Raw genomic sequence first — 16,970 nt, forward strand, 5'->3', positions numbered from 1 at the left:
AAGCAGGTGATGAGAGCCAAAATAATGTTGCGAATTTTGTAACTTCATTTCATGCCTCAGGAAACATTAACAAAAGAACTGCATGAAGAAAACAACCAATGAGTAACAGCGAGGGACAGTGAATGAAGTACAAATTAGAACTGCAGAGTTTTTCCATGTGCCTTATCAGTATATTCAGCCATCACTGAAGTCTTTCAGAGATTACTGAAAAACGACGCAGTGGGGTTTCAGTTTCTATTACTTGTTTGCACCAGTGCAAAATAAAAGAAGCACAGCTTCCAAACGTGTCTCGGCTGACTGACTACATTCAGAGTGAAGATAATAATTACTGCTTTAATATTACTCTTGCTTTATGTACTGCCACTGAGCGCTGCGGTCTCGAGGGTGGGTTCTAACCTCTTTGATGAGCTGATTGACAGGTCTCTGGCCGCCACCTGAACCCCAGAGGTTATCGATCCGGAGCCCCGCCTCCCTGCTCATCTTCAGCAGGACGGCAGCGCGGTCTAGAGCGGCCCTGTCAAGCAAACACACGGCAGTCAAACACAGAGCTGTGAACTGAACAGAGCTATTAAGCAGGCGCAAAGCTGTTCGCCAAATCTACCACATTATTAAAACCAGTTGATTAATTGGATAATAGCTGGAAATACACTGTATGTCCAAAAGTTTGTGGACACCTCGTCTTATTAGTGAATTCAGCTGCATTAAGGTCACTCACTGCTCACACAGGAGATCAAATGCACACACAGCTTATATGATCTTCACAGAAAAGCACTGACAATAGAACAGGAGGATCTGGAGTAGCCACACATGAGCCTAAGGTCACCATGTCCAGTGCCCCATGTGGGCTAGAGGGTTATGAAGCCCCAAGCGTTGAGCTGTGGAAGTGTGTTCTCTAGAGTGATGAAGCTCCATCCAACACCTTTGGGATGAGCTGGAGCGTCCTATCTAACATCAGTACCTGATCTCACTAGTGCTCCTGCTGCTGAATGCAATCAAATCCCACAGCAATGTTCCAACATTAAGTGTAAAGCTTTCTCAGGAGAGTAGAGGCTGTCACTGCAGCAGAGGGGGAGACAAATACCCTTTTAATACTCGTTTTTTGAGGAAACAGTGTGGTGTCCACAAACTTTTGGCCATACTGTATATAGATATAATCGTTTGTTATTAGCTTTATTAATTTACGCACAGTTTTTTACTAGCTATTCTAGAACCTCCAACAAACCCGGTGTGCGTTTACCTCGCATGCTCACAGTCCACCCTTCCCTTGTATCCTTCGATGTAGTTTTTGGTAAGGATCTGATCCGCTACTGCTCTGGCAATGAACTGGCCGACCAGCTACAACAAAAGGAGAAATAAATAAATAAATAAATAAATAAATAAATAGTAAGAAGTCCACACAACACACCCCATAATAAGCAGAAATCAAATTAGACGGCAACTTCTTAGTGTACAATGATACACCAATGACAGCACTGAGTCAGCTTTGAACACGTTTAGCAGTTTGTTTACATTCTGTATGAGGGTAGCTGCGACGGCTCGAGAGCTTCCTGCTGAAGTCAGTTCAGTCTCAAGGCCTGTGGTTAAACATGTGAGCTTATTTCACCACAATTCCAGCCCAAAAATGAAAGAGAAAGTTACACACATGAGTTTCTGTTATGGAACAGTTCTGAAATGAAAGTAGTTTTTCTTTTTTAAATGGCATCTTTAATGGTATTAACTGACAAGTTGACGCAGAGGTATTTCCACATAGCTACTGTAGTTATTCATATATACAGGATCAAACTCATGTTTTTTCATATTTTTTTCATATAGTGTGGTGTGGAATAGAAGATTTACACAGTTTTGAATATTAGTCATTTGTAACAGTTTTGAATATTATTCATTTGTAACTGTAAATATTCCAACAAAAAAGTTTTAAAATGCTGTGAATAAGCTTTAATACATTGGGTAGACTGTTTAGATCAATGGGCAAAAGTCTGAGACCCTTCATTTATGAAATGGCCATTAAGTAGAAGTTACTGAATGTTTAGGAGAAAATTCTGAGGAGATTAGATGAGATAATCCACTTGCATAAGGAAAGAGAAAAGAAAGTCCAAAAAATGATTACAAAACCTCCTAACAACCACCTGGAAGACCTGGTTGACACCAACACTGTCCCCATCAGATAAACAGCACTTAAAGCTTTCATCTCTGAGACAGAGGAGAAAATCAAGCTGCTTCAGATCTGAAAACATCCACAGGTGTTTCTGTCCATCCTTCCACTGTGAGAAGACGACTCAGCGCTGTGGGTCTGAAAGGATGTGTAGCTGTTCAAGAAGAACCTCACTGAGAAAAGGAGACAAACACACCAAACAAAGAAGCTGAACAATGGACTGACCACCCCAGAGTCCAGACCTCAACACCACTGAATGTGTTTAATTACTTCAGAAAATGATCAACCAACTTCTTAGACTGAACTTTGGAGGTGTGTCTGCAGGTTTCTGTGAGAAACTGAAAGTGAGTCTCTCAATGGAAGCTGTAATAAAGGCAGAGATACTGAAAATACTGCCAAGTGCTGCTCTTTGTAATTTCTACTTTTTAAACCTGATACTGAAAATTGAACGACTTTCACTTCATTCTGACTTGAAATTAAATAAATGAAGGTTGGCCTTCAGCACAGACTGTACGTAGAGTGTGAGTGTAGTCACTTCAGACAGCACCTACAGCCTGTGGTTAACCATGAGCTTATTTCACCACACAGAAACTTGCAAAGAAACTTAAACAAGTTCCTGTTACTGTAGAGTCCAGAAATGACTGCAAAGCTTTTATAAAAAACCCCAAACATAATTAACTGTAAAGGTGTGAACGTGTGGGGGGGGGGATTTCCAGACGACTACAGAACAGCAAATCCACATCAGTACTTCAGTGAAAGGGTGGAAAACAGTGGAGGCAGCAGTTTGGTTTAGTCTAAACCATGTTGTTGTGGGCCGCTTGCCCTGTTTACTCAGACAGAGAGGGTATGACCGGTGGGGCTGTGTGTGTGTGTGTGTGTGTGTGTGTGTTTGTGTGTGTTTGTGTGTGTTTGTGTGCGCGCACGAGTTTATTTCTGTACCTTTTTTCAGGACCAAACAATTTTGTAAAGTGTTTTTACAAAAAGATCCGTATTTCATTTCTTTAAAGCTGAGAGTAAAACCGTTTATTTTTGGTTACTGAGGTTTAGACGAGTGTTAGAACGATCTTATTACACAGAAATAATACATACAAGACACATTATTACATGTATGTGTGTGTGTCTAAACACGTGGAACATATGACTCCTGAGGTCCTTGGATATCGTAACACACGTGATCCACAATATACATACATAAAATACACATGAAACGCATGTAGGACTCCACGTCCCGACACTGTATAAAAACTGCTTTGTGGTGTTCTGTTCTTTGAGCCAGAGGCCCCGAGAGAAAAGAGCTGCCACTGCTGTTCTAGTCTGAACAAAACCAGCTCAGCACACAGAACTACTGTCCACAAACACAGAGAGAGATACAGAGGTAGAGAGAGAGAGAGAGAGATACAGAGAGAGAGAGAGATACAGAGAGATACAGAGAGAGAGAGAGAGAGAGAGATACAGAGAGAGAGAGAGAGAGAGACAGAGACAGAGAGAGAGAGACAGAGAGAGAGAGAGAGAGAGGGAGAGAGATACAGAGAGAGAGAGAGATACAGAGAGAGATACAGAGAGAGAGAGAGAGAGAGAGAGAGAGAGAGAGAGAGAGAGAGAGAGAGAGAGAGAGAGAGAGAGAGGTGCTGTATGGTCACTGACTGTGTTTACATGCAAAGATGAACTGAAAACATTCCGATTACAGATTTAGACTGGGGTGTTTATTCTCACTCTACTCAACAATGTGGTGGAAAATCTCTTTACATGCTCACTACAAGCAATCAGATCCAAAATTATGCTCATGCATAGAGAACCACTCAGTGTAGACGTTACCATGACAACGAGCATCACGTGTGTCCAGTCAGAGTGAGATGAGCAGCAGTGAGCAGTTTCTGTGTTTTTAATGACTTTAAAATGATGTCAGACTCAGGAAAACGTCCTTCACATGTCCTTATTAAAGGAGGCCGAGAGGAAGACGTCGTGTTCTGAGACACATAAGCTGGACGTCCGTCCCACCGCCGTCTTTTAAAGATCAGAGCATAAACTTCGTCTCCTCTGCAGACCAGTTTCTGCTCCGCCATGTTGAACGGTATAAACTTTCACTATGACGAGACGAACATGATCAGAACGGACTTAAACTTTCCGATAGGGAATGTAATCAGATACAGGCGTTTACACAGATATTATTCTTCTATTTAACAGATTATTTACAGGATTACCCACCTCGATCAGTCGGATAGAAACTGTATTCCGAAAGGCCTCAATCGGACTAGTCTGAGGAGTTTACATGGACGTATTCTATTCCGATTGAGCTATTAATCGGATGATTAACAAATTATTAGGCTGCATGTAAACGTGGCTACTGATTCAGGGAAGGTGGAGATGGAGAAGCTCTTTACGCTTCTCCTTTACTGTCAAAAACAAACATATCAGAGACAAATACTTCAATAAATTCAGTAACGAAAAGCCTGAACTCCCAGAATCAGAGAAACTAACAGTGTTATTAGGAGAAGCCAAAATGCTGCTCTAGCAGGCAGATGAGGAGTGCACCAGCCTGAGAGAGTGAGGCCCTGCACAGGGAAGGGCTTGGCACAGGGAAGGGTCCGGCACAGGGAAGGGTCCGGCACAGGGAAGGGTGGCACCATCAGCGAAATGTAGTGAAATGTATATAGTTAAATAAACGTAATATTTAGTGCATATAATACAAACCACTGTTAATATACATGGAAATAAATATATTAGATATCTTCGCGAGAGATGAAGAGAGATACAAAGAGAGGGAGGGCGAGAGACAGACAGACAAAGATCAAAATGGAAATAAACCCACGCAAGGGGCCTCATCATCATCGTCACCATCTCCCCGTCTTCCTGGAGCAGCAGACCTTCAGCCACCACGCTGTGGCCTGTAGCAGAACAGACTCTCAAGCCTTAGAGTCCAAAATCCTGTCTGAGTTATTGACAAACGCGCTCAGATACGTGGAGACAGTCAATAGACAGCTATTATTTTTATTATTAGCCTTATTATTAAAAACTCGAATCTTACTATGATTCAATTTAATCCTAAGTATTTTATTCATTTCTTTATTGTAAAAAATGAGCACATATTTTAGAGAATATCATTCTAATTTATTATTAGGGATGTGCTGATATGGGAACTATACTCTGTGACATTTTACATGTTCATACGCACAGAGGCCGTTATCTAAACATTAACAAGGGGTGGAAAAAGAAGAGGGGGTTAAAGTAGGAGGGTGAGAATGTAAAGCCTGCAAGAGTGAGACGTGTGTGTGTGTTTGTTGTAGCTGCAGTGCTGATTTTGCACTCTGCACACACAGACAATAGCAGAAGCTCCAGTGAAACGAAAAGGCTGAAAGAGTCTTCTGAACAGACTGCACCACAGCAGACCCCCCTTCCCCCCCCCCAACACACACACACTGGTGTTTTTCCCCTGTTAAACACACACTTCAGTCACGTCAGCAACACCACAGCAACATCCCCACTGAGCAGAAAGATCCAATGATCTCTCAACGCTCAGCCACAATGCATCACTACAGTGCACAAATACTCAGTTACTTTAGTACTTTTTTAGTACTTTCTGAAACCAATTACAATACTATTACAATACTATACCGAATAACCTACGTAGAATTAAGTAGTTGTTTGTGTAAATGAGTGCAATGTATCTTAAACAGTTAAATCATTCAAATCCAGCTGATTTTGAATGATGTGCGTTAGCTGGCTATGCTACATTAGCTACATTTTGCTCAAATAACACTGCAGTGGAGAAGAGCAGGTCAGAAAAGCACTTCTGTACAGCCGTAAGTAAAGTATGTTTCATAGTTTTGATCCTCATTCGTCTCTTTCAACAGCAGCCTCTGTAGCTCAGTGACAGCAGGAATCACATCTGATTCTGATGCATCTGAGGAGCTCACGTTTCCAGTTTTACGTCTTGTTGGTGTTTTTTGGCTGCCTGAACTGTAGCTGGATGTCCTCTAAAGGCAGATACTCTCAACTGTGAATACACCTTTACTCTGAACGGCTCAACATGCTTACACATTAGCTACACGCCAACAGTTGGCAGGAGAGTTGATTCTTAATGAAAAAGTTTCCGTCTGCAGTAACAGATACACATTTATCTGGTTATGAAACCCCTTAATCAGAGAAGAGCGGATCGGCGGGATAAGACGTGCAGTGCGGTGATCGTGGTGTTTTTACCTGTGGTGCTGTGGGCGTGTCGAGCACCAGGTCCGGCAGCTCCCGCAGCAGCTTGTGGAAGGCGTTCTCGATGTCCGAGCGGGTCAGAACCCTCCCACAGAGCCAGCTCAGCAGGCGAGAGGTCAGCTCACGGTGACTCGATTTAGACTCCAGAGCCAAAGACACGGCCAGCAGAGGAACATCACTACGCATGCCGCCCAAATTCAGCTCCCCCAGTAACTCCTACACAGAGAGAGAGAGAGAGAGAGAGAGAGAGAGAGAGAGAGAGAGAGAGAGAGAGAGAGAGAGAGAGAGCAAAAGACAAAAACAGAAAAGAGAGACAGACCAAGAAAAAGAGAAAAATAAGAGAGATAAAAGAGAAAGAGACAGAAAGACAGAGATACAGAGAGAGGCAGACAAGGGGAAGAGTTAAAGTTATTCTTAATCCTTTGCATTTGCAAGAATTGCAAGTACATTGCAAGCAATGTACAGGTTTTGTTATTGTTAATAATAATAATAATAATAATAATATTATTATAAACGTCTGATCTCACAATGATTCTATTACACAATTTACATCCAGAATTGCTGTGTACTCAACTGTAACTGGAAAAAAAAACAGTTTTTGTTGGAAAAAAGATAATTTATTAGCATTTTTCATAAAATCATTTTTTAAAAACATTAATACAAACTTTACTGAATAGCATTATAATTATTTTTGAATTAGAGATGCCCCAATATGGGAACTGCTGACCAATGCATGTACATATTTGCAGAGGCTGATGCATAAACAGTATTAATTTCGCCATATCAAACAGAAACATAACATGTTGGGAAACAGTATTTTATCACAGTAGCCCAGGAGCTCAGTCTGCTCTTCTGGAGTAAAATTAATATGTGGTCAAATATCGCTTTGAAATGTAAACATTTGCAGCCGACAACTGCAATTATCTGCTGATACTGAAGTGATTCTTATATTACTGTTCATCTTTACTGTCCAGCGTTCATCTTTACTGTCCAACGATCATCTTTACTGTCCAACGTTCATCTTTACTGTCCAACGTTCATCTTTACTGTCCAACGATCATCTTTACTGTCCAACGATCATCTTTACTCTCCAACGATCATCTTTACTCTCCAACGATCATCTTTACTCTCCAACATTCATCTTTACTCTCCAACGATCATCTTTACTGTCCAACGATCATCTTTACTCTCCAACATTCATCTTTACTCTCCAACGATCATCTTTACTGTCCAACGATCATCTTTACTGTCCAACGTTCATCTTTACTGTTCTAATATTTCAAAATCTGTGCAGTTGAATCAGCATTTACAGACCCCTTCATTACGATGCACTGATGCATTTGTGCAATCAAATATCATCATCACCATCACTGATATAATGATTATCATCAAATGTTGTCAGACCTTTCCATCACGCCACGCTGAGTCTAAACGGCAGGATTTACTTGTAAACAGATTACAGATGAGGTGAGAGTCATAAACAGAGCTCATCCTCACCGCCACTTCGTTAGCGTCCCCGTGCTCAAAGTACTCCTGTACGATCGGCGTCACCGTCTTGGTGAAGGCCTCTTCGTCCAGCGGCAGCACCACGGTCTCGTACACACAGTTCTCCTGCAGGGAGAGACGGAGAGAGGGTATTACACGGGGGACGAATTACAAACAGTTCAAAGAAAAATATACACAGTGTTGTTCCATTTCTAATCCCTGCTTAGTTCAGCCCTAATAAGAAAAATACTTACGAACGCTAAAGATTTCCATCACACGAACTGCGTACGTAGATGTTTAAGGCGAAATGCCGACATCTATCAGATCGGAATCGGATGTAACACTATTAATGCTTTGAACAGCTTGCAGAACATAAGGATTTAGGGCCACTGCAGCAAACACTGGCTGACCGGTGATGCAGTCTGCAACCTCGATGTCAATCTGAGTGAAACTTAGACAGAAATCCTCTTTATTCATTCGGAATTCAGTGCATTAAGGCTGCACTAAGCTTCTTCTTTTTCACCGACAACGTGACTGTGGCACCATTTAAGGTGGAACGGGAAAAGTCAAACAAAAAGCTGAGAAAATGTCCTCAGGAAAAGGTTACCAGCATTAAAATAATATTTAGGATATTCTGAGAGCTGAAATCAGCTGATCAGGGGGTGAGCAGTAATACTGGGTCTGTACTGGATCAGCCTGTGTGCAGATACATTTGTACAGCTTTTCAAATCAAGCTAAAAGGAAAGATCTACCATGTTTCAGTGAGCATCAGATGAAGAACAGAGAACCACAGGGAAACCTGCTGATTTTGTTCTGACTTCTTTTCATCGCCCTCAGTCTGAACATGGAAATGTACACTGGTAAAACCTGCTTAATGAGGCTGTCAGTCTGATGATGTGAATTCAGTGCGCAGTAGCTTTAGCTCACATGTAGCAATATTCATATTTCAACGCTTTAACGACCTCAAAAGTCAGAGGATCCAGAGAAAAATGTTCACAGGACAGAACGTGTCGGGTTCTGAACATTTTTATTTAACACAGGGGGCGATAGAGGCGATTTTTCGAAAACCCTATTCATTCTGGCCATAGAGAAATGGAGCCGACTACAAAATGGCGGCACGACTACAGTGGTTTATGATGGCTGGTAAAAGCTGTTTATAAACCATATCAATAAACTACTTTAAAATGCTTATTACTTCAACACCGTACCTGATCCTCATCATAATTGGGGTCTCGTACGTCCACCTCCTCCTCATCGTACACCTCTCCAGGTGTGCCCCACACACCTTTACCTCCAGCTCCACCTAAAGGAAAAACACAGATGAGCAACAGTTTAGTCACTCCATATAATAGGTATGTCAAACTGGGGACCTTCCGGGCCAAAGCGCTGTTTACACCCTCATCTAATGCTCCGAATTCAGTTCATGAAGGCCTTGCTAATTAGCTGATGAGCTGAGCCAGGTGTGTTTAATGAAGCAGTGCACTGAAGTCTGCAGTGTTTTGGCCCGCGCGGACTGGAGCCTCACGCGTATCGTGATTATTATTACTGATTATTAACTGATGTGTGTTAATTTCAGTCAATTTCGGTCAGTCATTAGAGAAAAATGTTACTAGATCCTTTATTCCATGTTTCAAGTATTTTGGGAATGATGGGAACTTATTAAACAAAATTCCACCAATTTTTTAGAAACATAGGCTTGATACGCTCACTAGATCTGTATGTAGTGAATCAGTACAGTTCAGTATGTAATATTTTGCTTGTGTATTTTATTATTTTCTTTGAAACATTTGGCACATTTAACTGCATAGATTTATATTACAGGGTGATTCAAAAAGATTAATCTGGTTTCAAAGCGCCATATTTTTACAACAGGCGTCTAGGAACCAATCACAATTCAACTGAAAGAGGGGGTCATAGAGTTTTTGACTGTCAGTGGAAGATGGGGCCCCCCCCTCAGTCTGTGAGGAGATGGAGACCCCTGAGCAGAAAGCGTTCTGCGTTCTCCACTTCAATAAGAGTGAATCCATCATAACGTGATTTTCGTGGGCAGTGAAGCTCCAACAGCTCAGAGCGTTCGGCGTTGGTTACACAACACTGGACGATCTCCGAAATCGCACTGAAAGAGCCGTGAGTACAGAGACACCCGACATGCTCAATCGAGTATGGGATGAATTACGTTGATGTCGTCCGTACAGCTGGAGGAGGTTCATACTGAGCACTTGTACAATTACATCATAAACTTTATGCTCATTTAAACCATTTACAGTTTACTGCATTGTTCTGTAATGATTCACAAGTGAAATAAATCATTTTTAAATCAGATGAATCTTTTTGGATCAACCTATATTTGAAACCGTTGACACCAGACTTCTGAGCGGTAACGAAGCAAAAGCTTTCAGGGCAGTCGGTCTCAGTCTGAGCCAGATCACAGCTTACTGTTTAGCTGCTTAAGTGATGTTTCCACACGCAGCATGTCAGCACGATTTAAAGCTGCTTTAACACCATCTGACACGCTACACACACACATCAATCAGCGCACAGTGCCTGAGTGTTTGTGTGCATGCATTTCTCTGGTAGACTCTGCACACAGCCGCTTTATTTCCCCTCCCAAACGCAGCAGAGGACTTTCGGTCTGCCTCACTGACTCACTGACCCTGTCACCCTGTTATGTAACAGACAGGAGCAGCACTTACAGCTCGGCAGAATTAAAGGAACATTACAGCATTTTACAGAATCTGAATCATACCAGCAAATATCACAGACAACAACTCGGACGCCTTTCGCTGTACTTTAAAATAAAACTCCTATCCAAACTCACATATAATGGAAGTCAATGGGCAGTTGCTGCATTCCATGAATAAACTTTTGAAATGACCATAAACTAATTCTGTAGACTGAAAAGCAGCTGAAAGATTCCTTTTATTGTCACTACACAGGATATAGTGGAAAAAAAAGCAGTCCAGTTTGTGCCTCCACACAGAAAACTAAATAACAAATATCCAGAAAAATAAATAACCTCAAATAAAGTGTCTGTATGCGGTCACTGCACAGCAGGTTACTGCACAGTAACAGGTAAAGTATTGGACACGTATGGTGAATTACAGCAGTATAGAGTTCTGTTATAAGGTGCTATAAGATGTTTACATGTATACAGATGGACAGTGTGAAAGAGAGCGGTCACTGCTTTGTTTCAAACATCATATCCTCTCTGCACTCATCTCCGCTCTCAGTATAATCTCAGATTATAATCAGTAATCAAACAGTCAGACACAAAGAGCTCAAAGAATACAGCCTGTTTAACAGCTGCAGTCTGAAACCCAGACTTACAGACTCCACCGACTGAACCAACACTAACCTGACCACTCAAAACACAGGAAGGATCTGACCTGAATATTTAAATGAAAGAAAGAAAGAAAGAAAGAAAGAACGAACAAATGAATGAAAGAAAGAAAGAAACAAAGAAAAAGATAAAATGAAAGAAAAAGAAAGAAAAAATGAGAAAGAAAGAAAGAAAGAAAGAAAGAAAGAAAGAAGGAACGAAAAAGAACGAAAGAGAAAGAAAGAGAAAGAAAGAAAAAAGAAAGAAAAAGAAAAAGAGAAAAAAAGAGAAAGCAAAAAAGAGAAAGAGAAAGAAAAAGAAAAAAAAGAAATGCATCTACTTCTTCTAAATGCACACAGCGCAGGTAAAGGTTTTCAGTGTTTATCTGATTAGTGGTGATCAGTACTGATAAAATTCAATGTAACTCTACGACTCCTGCTAAAAACCTGATGTGGCTCGTTTTGAACTGTTTTCTCTTCTGCTGCTTTTAAAATTACGGCAAAGGGAATCTTACACAGCACTGCAACACAAACACTGTTCATACATTTACACCTCCATACATTCTGCACAACTACTAACATCACTGGGGTCGGAATAAAACCTCGTATCTCCATTTTCTTTTTCAGTTTTTGACATAATTTGAAAATGCCTGTTGTCCTTTACATTGTGTGTAAATTTCATGATGAATGGACTAAAAAAAACGACCCAGAATCCATCCATCCATCATCTAAACCGCTTATCCTTCTGGGTCGCGGTGGGGTGCTGGAGCCTATCCCAGCTGTCATTGGGCGGAAGGCAGGATACACCCTGGACAGGTCGCCAGTCCATCGCAGGGCAGACAGACAGACAGACATACACATTCACACCTAGGGGCAATTTAGCACGTCCAACTGGCCTGACTGCATGTTTTTGGACTGTGGGAGGAAACCGGAGAACCCAGAGGGAAACCCACGCAGACACGGGGAGAACAGGCAAACTCCACACAGAAATGACCCTGGTCAACCAGCCGGGAATCAAACCCAGACCCTTCTTGCTGTGAGGCGACAGCGCTACCCACTGCGCCACCGTGCCGCCCCACGACCCAGAATGACCTGGAAAAAGTCTGGTTCCATTGACTTACATTAAAAGTAAGGTAGGTTTTGTCCTTCTCCTTTAAAGTTACCTTTCTGGAGATATAAGTCCCCTCGACAACAGCGATACATATTCTCTCTCTCACAGAATTTCAGTTTTGGTGTAATTTCTCTTTCAAAAACAAACTATATACACATTCTCATCTCTCTCTCTCTCTCTCTCTCTCTCTCTCTCTCTCTCTCTCTCTCTCTCTCTCTCTCTCTCTCTCTCTCTCTCTCTCTCTCTCTCTCTCTCTCTCTCTCAGACAGTAATCAGATTTCTGCTTTGCAACCAGCCAATAAACTCACAGAAGATGTGACCTAAACGTAATGTACACCTCAAACTTCATGCCACGGCTTTTTTTTAAACATTGTGCCGCTTTACCTGAAGATATGAACAAACATCATCTAGAAGATGAAGAATATTAAATCCGTAATGTCGTATTTGGTTTCAGCGTCACTCCAAAAGTGTTTAGCTGCGTTTCGCGGCAACACTATTCGCTTATTTCTGGTACCGCCGTCTGTTTTCACACATGTGCAGACTGAGAAATCCGAAAGAAATCAGAGTAAGAGTTCACATGCACTGAGAAATCTGATTACTGAGCTAAAATCCAGCTCTCTTTATTGGATTTCTAGATCGGAGTATGGTGTTTACATGACCATTTAAATAATGACCATTTGAATAATCGGATGACTGCAGAAATCCAATTATGATCGGATTATTAAGTGCATGTAAACACACTAAATGATGAAACACCTTTATACCGGTAAACATCCCAGCCTCCCGACCTGCACTTTTCAGTCAGATGATATTTTTACTTAGAAATTCAACAAAATGCAGGTTAGACACTCAACAGAAAACACACTTCTGCACATCTTAACGCACAATTTAATTTCAGTTGCTGATAGAAAAGATGTAGCACATTTAATATGTTTTGATTTATAAATAAACAGTAATTCTGCACTAAAACATGCAGAGAGTTGCCATATTTAGAGCCTCTGCTCGCTTCCTGGCACTGAGACTGGTCTGTAAGCTGGTTCTGCAGGGCACCCGGTTCAATTTGGTTCTGCTTTGCTGCACTGGCAGCATGTGGAGCCTTCGCACAACCTCTCAGAGAACAGTGCTGAGTCTACACTCCCACAGATCACCACCGCCCGGCCTCTAGGACGTCCTTTATCCCTGAAAATCTGATATTTTAGGACCTGTTCATTCGCAGAATGATGCACTTAAGGCATTTTAGTTCATGCCGTCTCCTCTCAGCAGCTTATAAAATACCCTGAATACCAGCATCTTAATCTGAAGGTACAGAATTTAAAAACAGAGCTGCACAGAAAGAGATTTTTTTTTGTTGTTGATACAGATGCAATATTTTTATGTGCATATCTGCCGATGTGGACTAAGTCTAGCTGAATTAGCATTATAGAGAAATAACATTTCCTTTTATGCAGGGTTAAAGGTTTACAAAGGCAGTAAAATGAATACAATGCGGATATTTCATCACCGTAGCCCAGCATCACCTCAATATTCTGCTCTGGAGTCCAACAAATATATCAGATATCGGTTTGAGATATTGGTCAAAACTAAACTTTGTAGCAATTATACTGATATGATTCACACATCACACATCATCTGAAAACAAATATTTTCCCACAGCATCTGTCTCAGAGAACGCGGTTCTATCAGCAAACAGCCCTCAGTATGCATTTTGTTACAGGAACGTGAATCAAACATTTTGGCTACATTCACATTAGCAGGCTGAAGTGGCACAAATCCGATTTTTTGCCCTACTGTGACCCCAATGTGAGCCACTTTAGCTATGTTCACATTACAAGCCTCTTTGCTCAAATCCGATTTTTTGCTCAAATCCGATCTCTCCACACTCGTTTAGGTAAGTGACTCAAATCTGTCATTAATGTGACGAACCGGCGTCCTGAAATGACCCTCATGACCACATCCTACTCAGTAACGTCACGTGAATGAATCACGTTCATCATCAGCACAAACTAACGAGCAGAACGAGCTTCGCTGAGAAGATCATTAACTCTGATCAGCTCTCAGCTTCATTATTAGAGCGAGACGAAGGAGAAAAAGGTGAGATGAGCTGCTTTTCCACCGTTTACAGGCTTTAACTTCTGTTCGGCGCTGCTGTCATGGTAACACTGAATGATGGTCACGCGCAGTGGGAAAAAAAGCACGTGAATTCCGATCTGAGCGTCACATTAAGGTCACATGGCCACGAATCAGATACGTATCCGATCTAGGACCACATATGAAAGTGGCTCAGGTCGGATTTGAAAAGATTTGTTTGTCCACACAGCTCTGAAAACATTAGATCTGAGTCACATTAGGGCAAAAAATCGGATTTGTGCCACTTCGGCCTGGTAATGTGAACGTAGCCTTTCATATGTGGTTCTAGATCTGATACGTATCCGATTCGTGGCCATGCGACCTTAATGTGACGCTCAGATCGGAATTCATGTGCTTTTTTTCACTGCGCGTGCACCGTCATTTAGCGTTACCATAGCAACAGCACCAAACAAACAAAGTTAAAGCCTGTAAACGACATTCACGATACACCTTATGGATCATTTTGTAGGGCTGAAATATTAATCGTTTTTATTATCAAAATCAGAATTTAAAATATTGCAATTGTCAAATTGCAAGAGCTGCAATTTGAATTATACTCATTTTTTTATTAACAATGTTCCTAATTGGGGAGCATTAACCTAAAATCAGAGCTTCTAAACTGCCTGTAGATGAGTTTGACCAATCAGAAGCAACCAAACAACTATATGCAGTGACATCACAACCCCAACTAACCAGAAGTCTGGCACATTCAGTGTTCAAGTCTCAAGCTGGAAAAAGTGGATGTTCTGGTCTTCTTGGCCAAAATAAGAGGCCTGGACTTCAACTTACAGAAAATTATCCCAATTTAAGTCAATATCGATCAGAAAAATTGCTATTAGATATTTTCCCCCAAATCATTCAGCTCTATTATTTTGAGACCCAGAGATGATCTACGAGTAGGGTCACATTTAAAAACAACCATCAAAAACAATCGACATAATTTTTTTATTTAGCGTTTCACAGTCGGCTCTGCGCTGAATTCATTATTTTTATATTTAGTGAAACCGAAATGCGTTTGAGAAATGTTCACTAAGAACAGACCATATGGACAATATGCTCAGAAAAGCTGATCAGATATCAAAATTGATCAGAACGATAAAAATAGCGCCACACTGCACGGCGTTCCGCCAACACCAATTTCAAAATTTCAGTTTGTTTTACCTTTTATTTCTTTTTAGTAAGCCTAAAAATATTTGGTCAATTTTTCTAAGTGCATTTTAGAGCCAACAGAGCCTTTTGAAGGGATAACTGGACATTATATTAGAAAAGAACATCAACAAAATTGCATCTATCTAAAACTAAACAATACCATGTAAATATGACGTTACGTCTCAATATCTAATGAAATGAGCATTTCAAGCTCAATCACCCCCAGCAAACTGTGGCATCCATGTACAAGTGGGCTCTACAACCGAACAGAGGTGACAAATCGGTGGCTATTAACATCCCTACAGAGTGAGTTATTTGCCTGTTAAGAACAGACACTTAGCGGCCGCTTGAATCCTGCAGTGAGAAGTAGCTGCTGAGACTCGCGGTTTCTCCTCAAGGCTAAAGTTGGGCAGCTTCTTGTTAAAATATTCCATTCCACCTTAAATGGAGCCGAAATAATATGAAACTGCTGCTCCGTTTAAGGTAGAACATTCAAATAAGACTAACTTTAGCGTCTCGTTTGCTTTTTGCTCTGGTAACTGAAACATCTGGGTGATGTCTTCACAAATGAAGCCCATCTGAGGTAGCAAAGGTATCGAATCCTTGTTGTGAGCAAAAGTCGACACACACTGACCGTTCAGTCTACCACTGTATGTCCACCAATACTGTGCTTGACTGAAAGCCTCGCCATTTTAAACAGCCAGGTTAATCAACCATTCAAAGTTGGTTAACCAAACCAGTTTTTTTCCCCCAGTTCTGAGAGCCGCACAGTGGAGTTACGATCGTGGTTAACGCTTTTGGGTGTATAAATAATTGTGTGTTAAACGTGAAACATAAATGGGTCATTTCACAGAAACATCCACTTCTTTATCTGTCCATAGGAGTCACTGGTGTTACTGATCCTCAGTGGTGTTACACATAAGAAAGGGAACACCAGAGACATTTAATGAAAAATGCATTTTACAAAATGGCTGCTACAGAGCATCAAACCACATGTTGTCAATCATGGATTATCCACTAAAATATGTAATTTAATCCATTTGTATTCTATTTTTTCACAGTTACCTCAGAATAAAGTGCGTCACACCAGTGACTTCAGCTAAAAGCTTCATATGAAATCATGAGCTAAATGAGAAAATCTCTGATAACTGAAAGACTCAGTGGACTCACCATGAGCTTTTCTTCTTAGATCCTCAGAAAACAGGTAAAAGGAAGTCGAGTGATGTCATCAGTGTGATTTTTATTTCAAAATAAGAGATTTTTTGTTACACAGTAACACCAGTGACACGACTCCTGGGGACAACAACTTTCATTATATATTTTATAATATTTATCTGTCATTTGTTTTCTTTATTTAAATAATATATTTCATAGTCATGTATAGTTTATTACAGTTAAAACTGCAGAAAAACATGTTTATTACCT

The 16,970-nt window shown here is 40.9% G+C and overlaps 1 protein-coding gene across 1 annotated transcript in view; it reads right to left on the reverse strand.

Annotated features, from left to right (window-relative positions):
* pdcd4b (programmed cell death 4b) overlaps window positions 1-16,970 on the reverse strand; it is a 30,212-nt gene that overhangs the window by 6,335 nt on the left and 6,907 nt on the right. Inside the window, 5 exon segments of the mRNA XM_036565200.1 lie at window positions 397-514; window positions 1,238-1,335; window positions 6,350-6,571; window positions 7,853-7,966; window positions 9,049-9,143. Of these exon segments, the coding sequence (XP_036421093.1) occupies window positions 397-514; window positions 1,238-1,335; window positions 6,350-6,571; window positions 7,853-7,966; window positions 9,049-9,143 (647 nt within the window).

The sequence above is a fragment of the Colossoma macropomum genome, unplaced genomic scaffold, assembly GCF_904425465.1.
Source record: "Colossoma macropomum unplaced genomic scaffold, Colossoma_macropomum, whole genome shotgun sequence".
NCBI classification, from domain to species: Eukaryota; Metazoa; Chordata; class Actinopteri; order Characiformes; family Serrasalmidae; genus Colossoma; species Colossoma macropomum.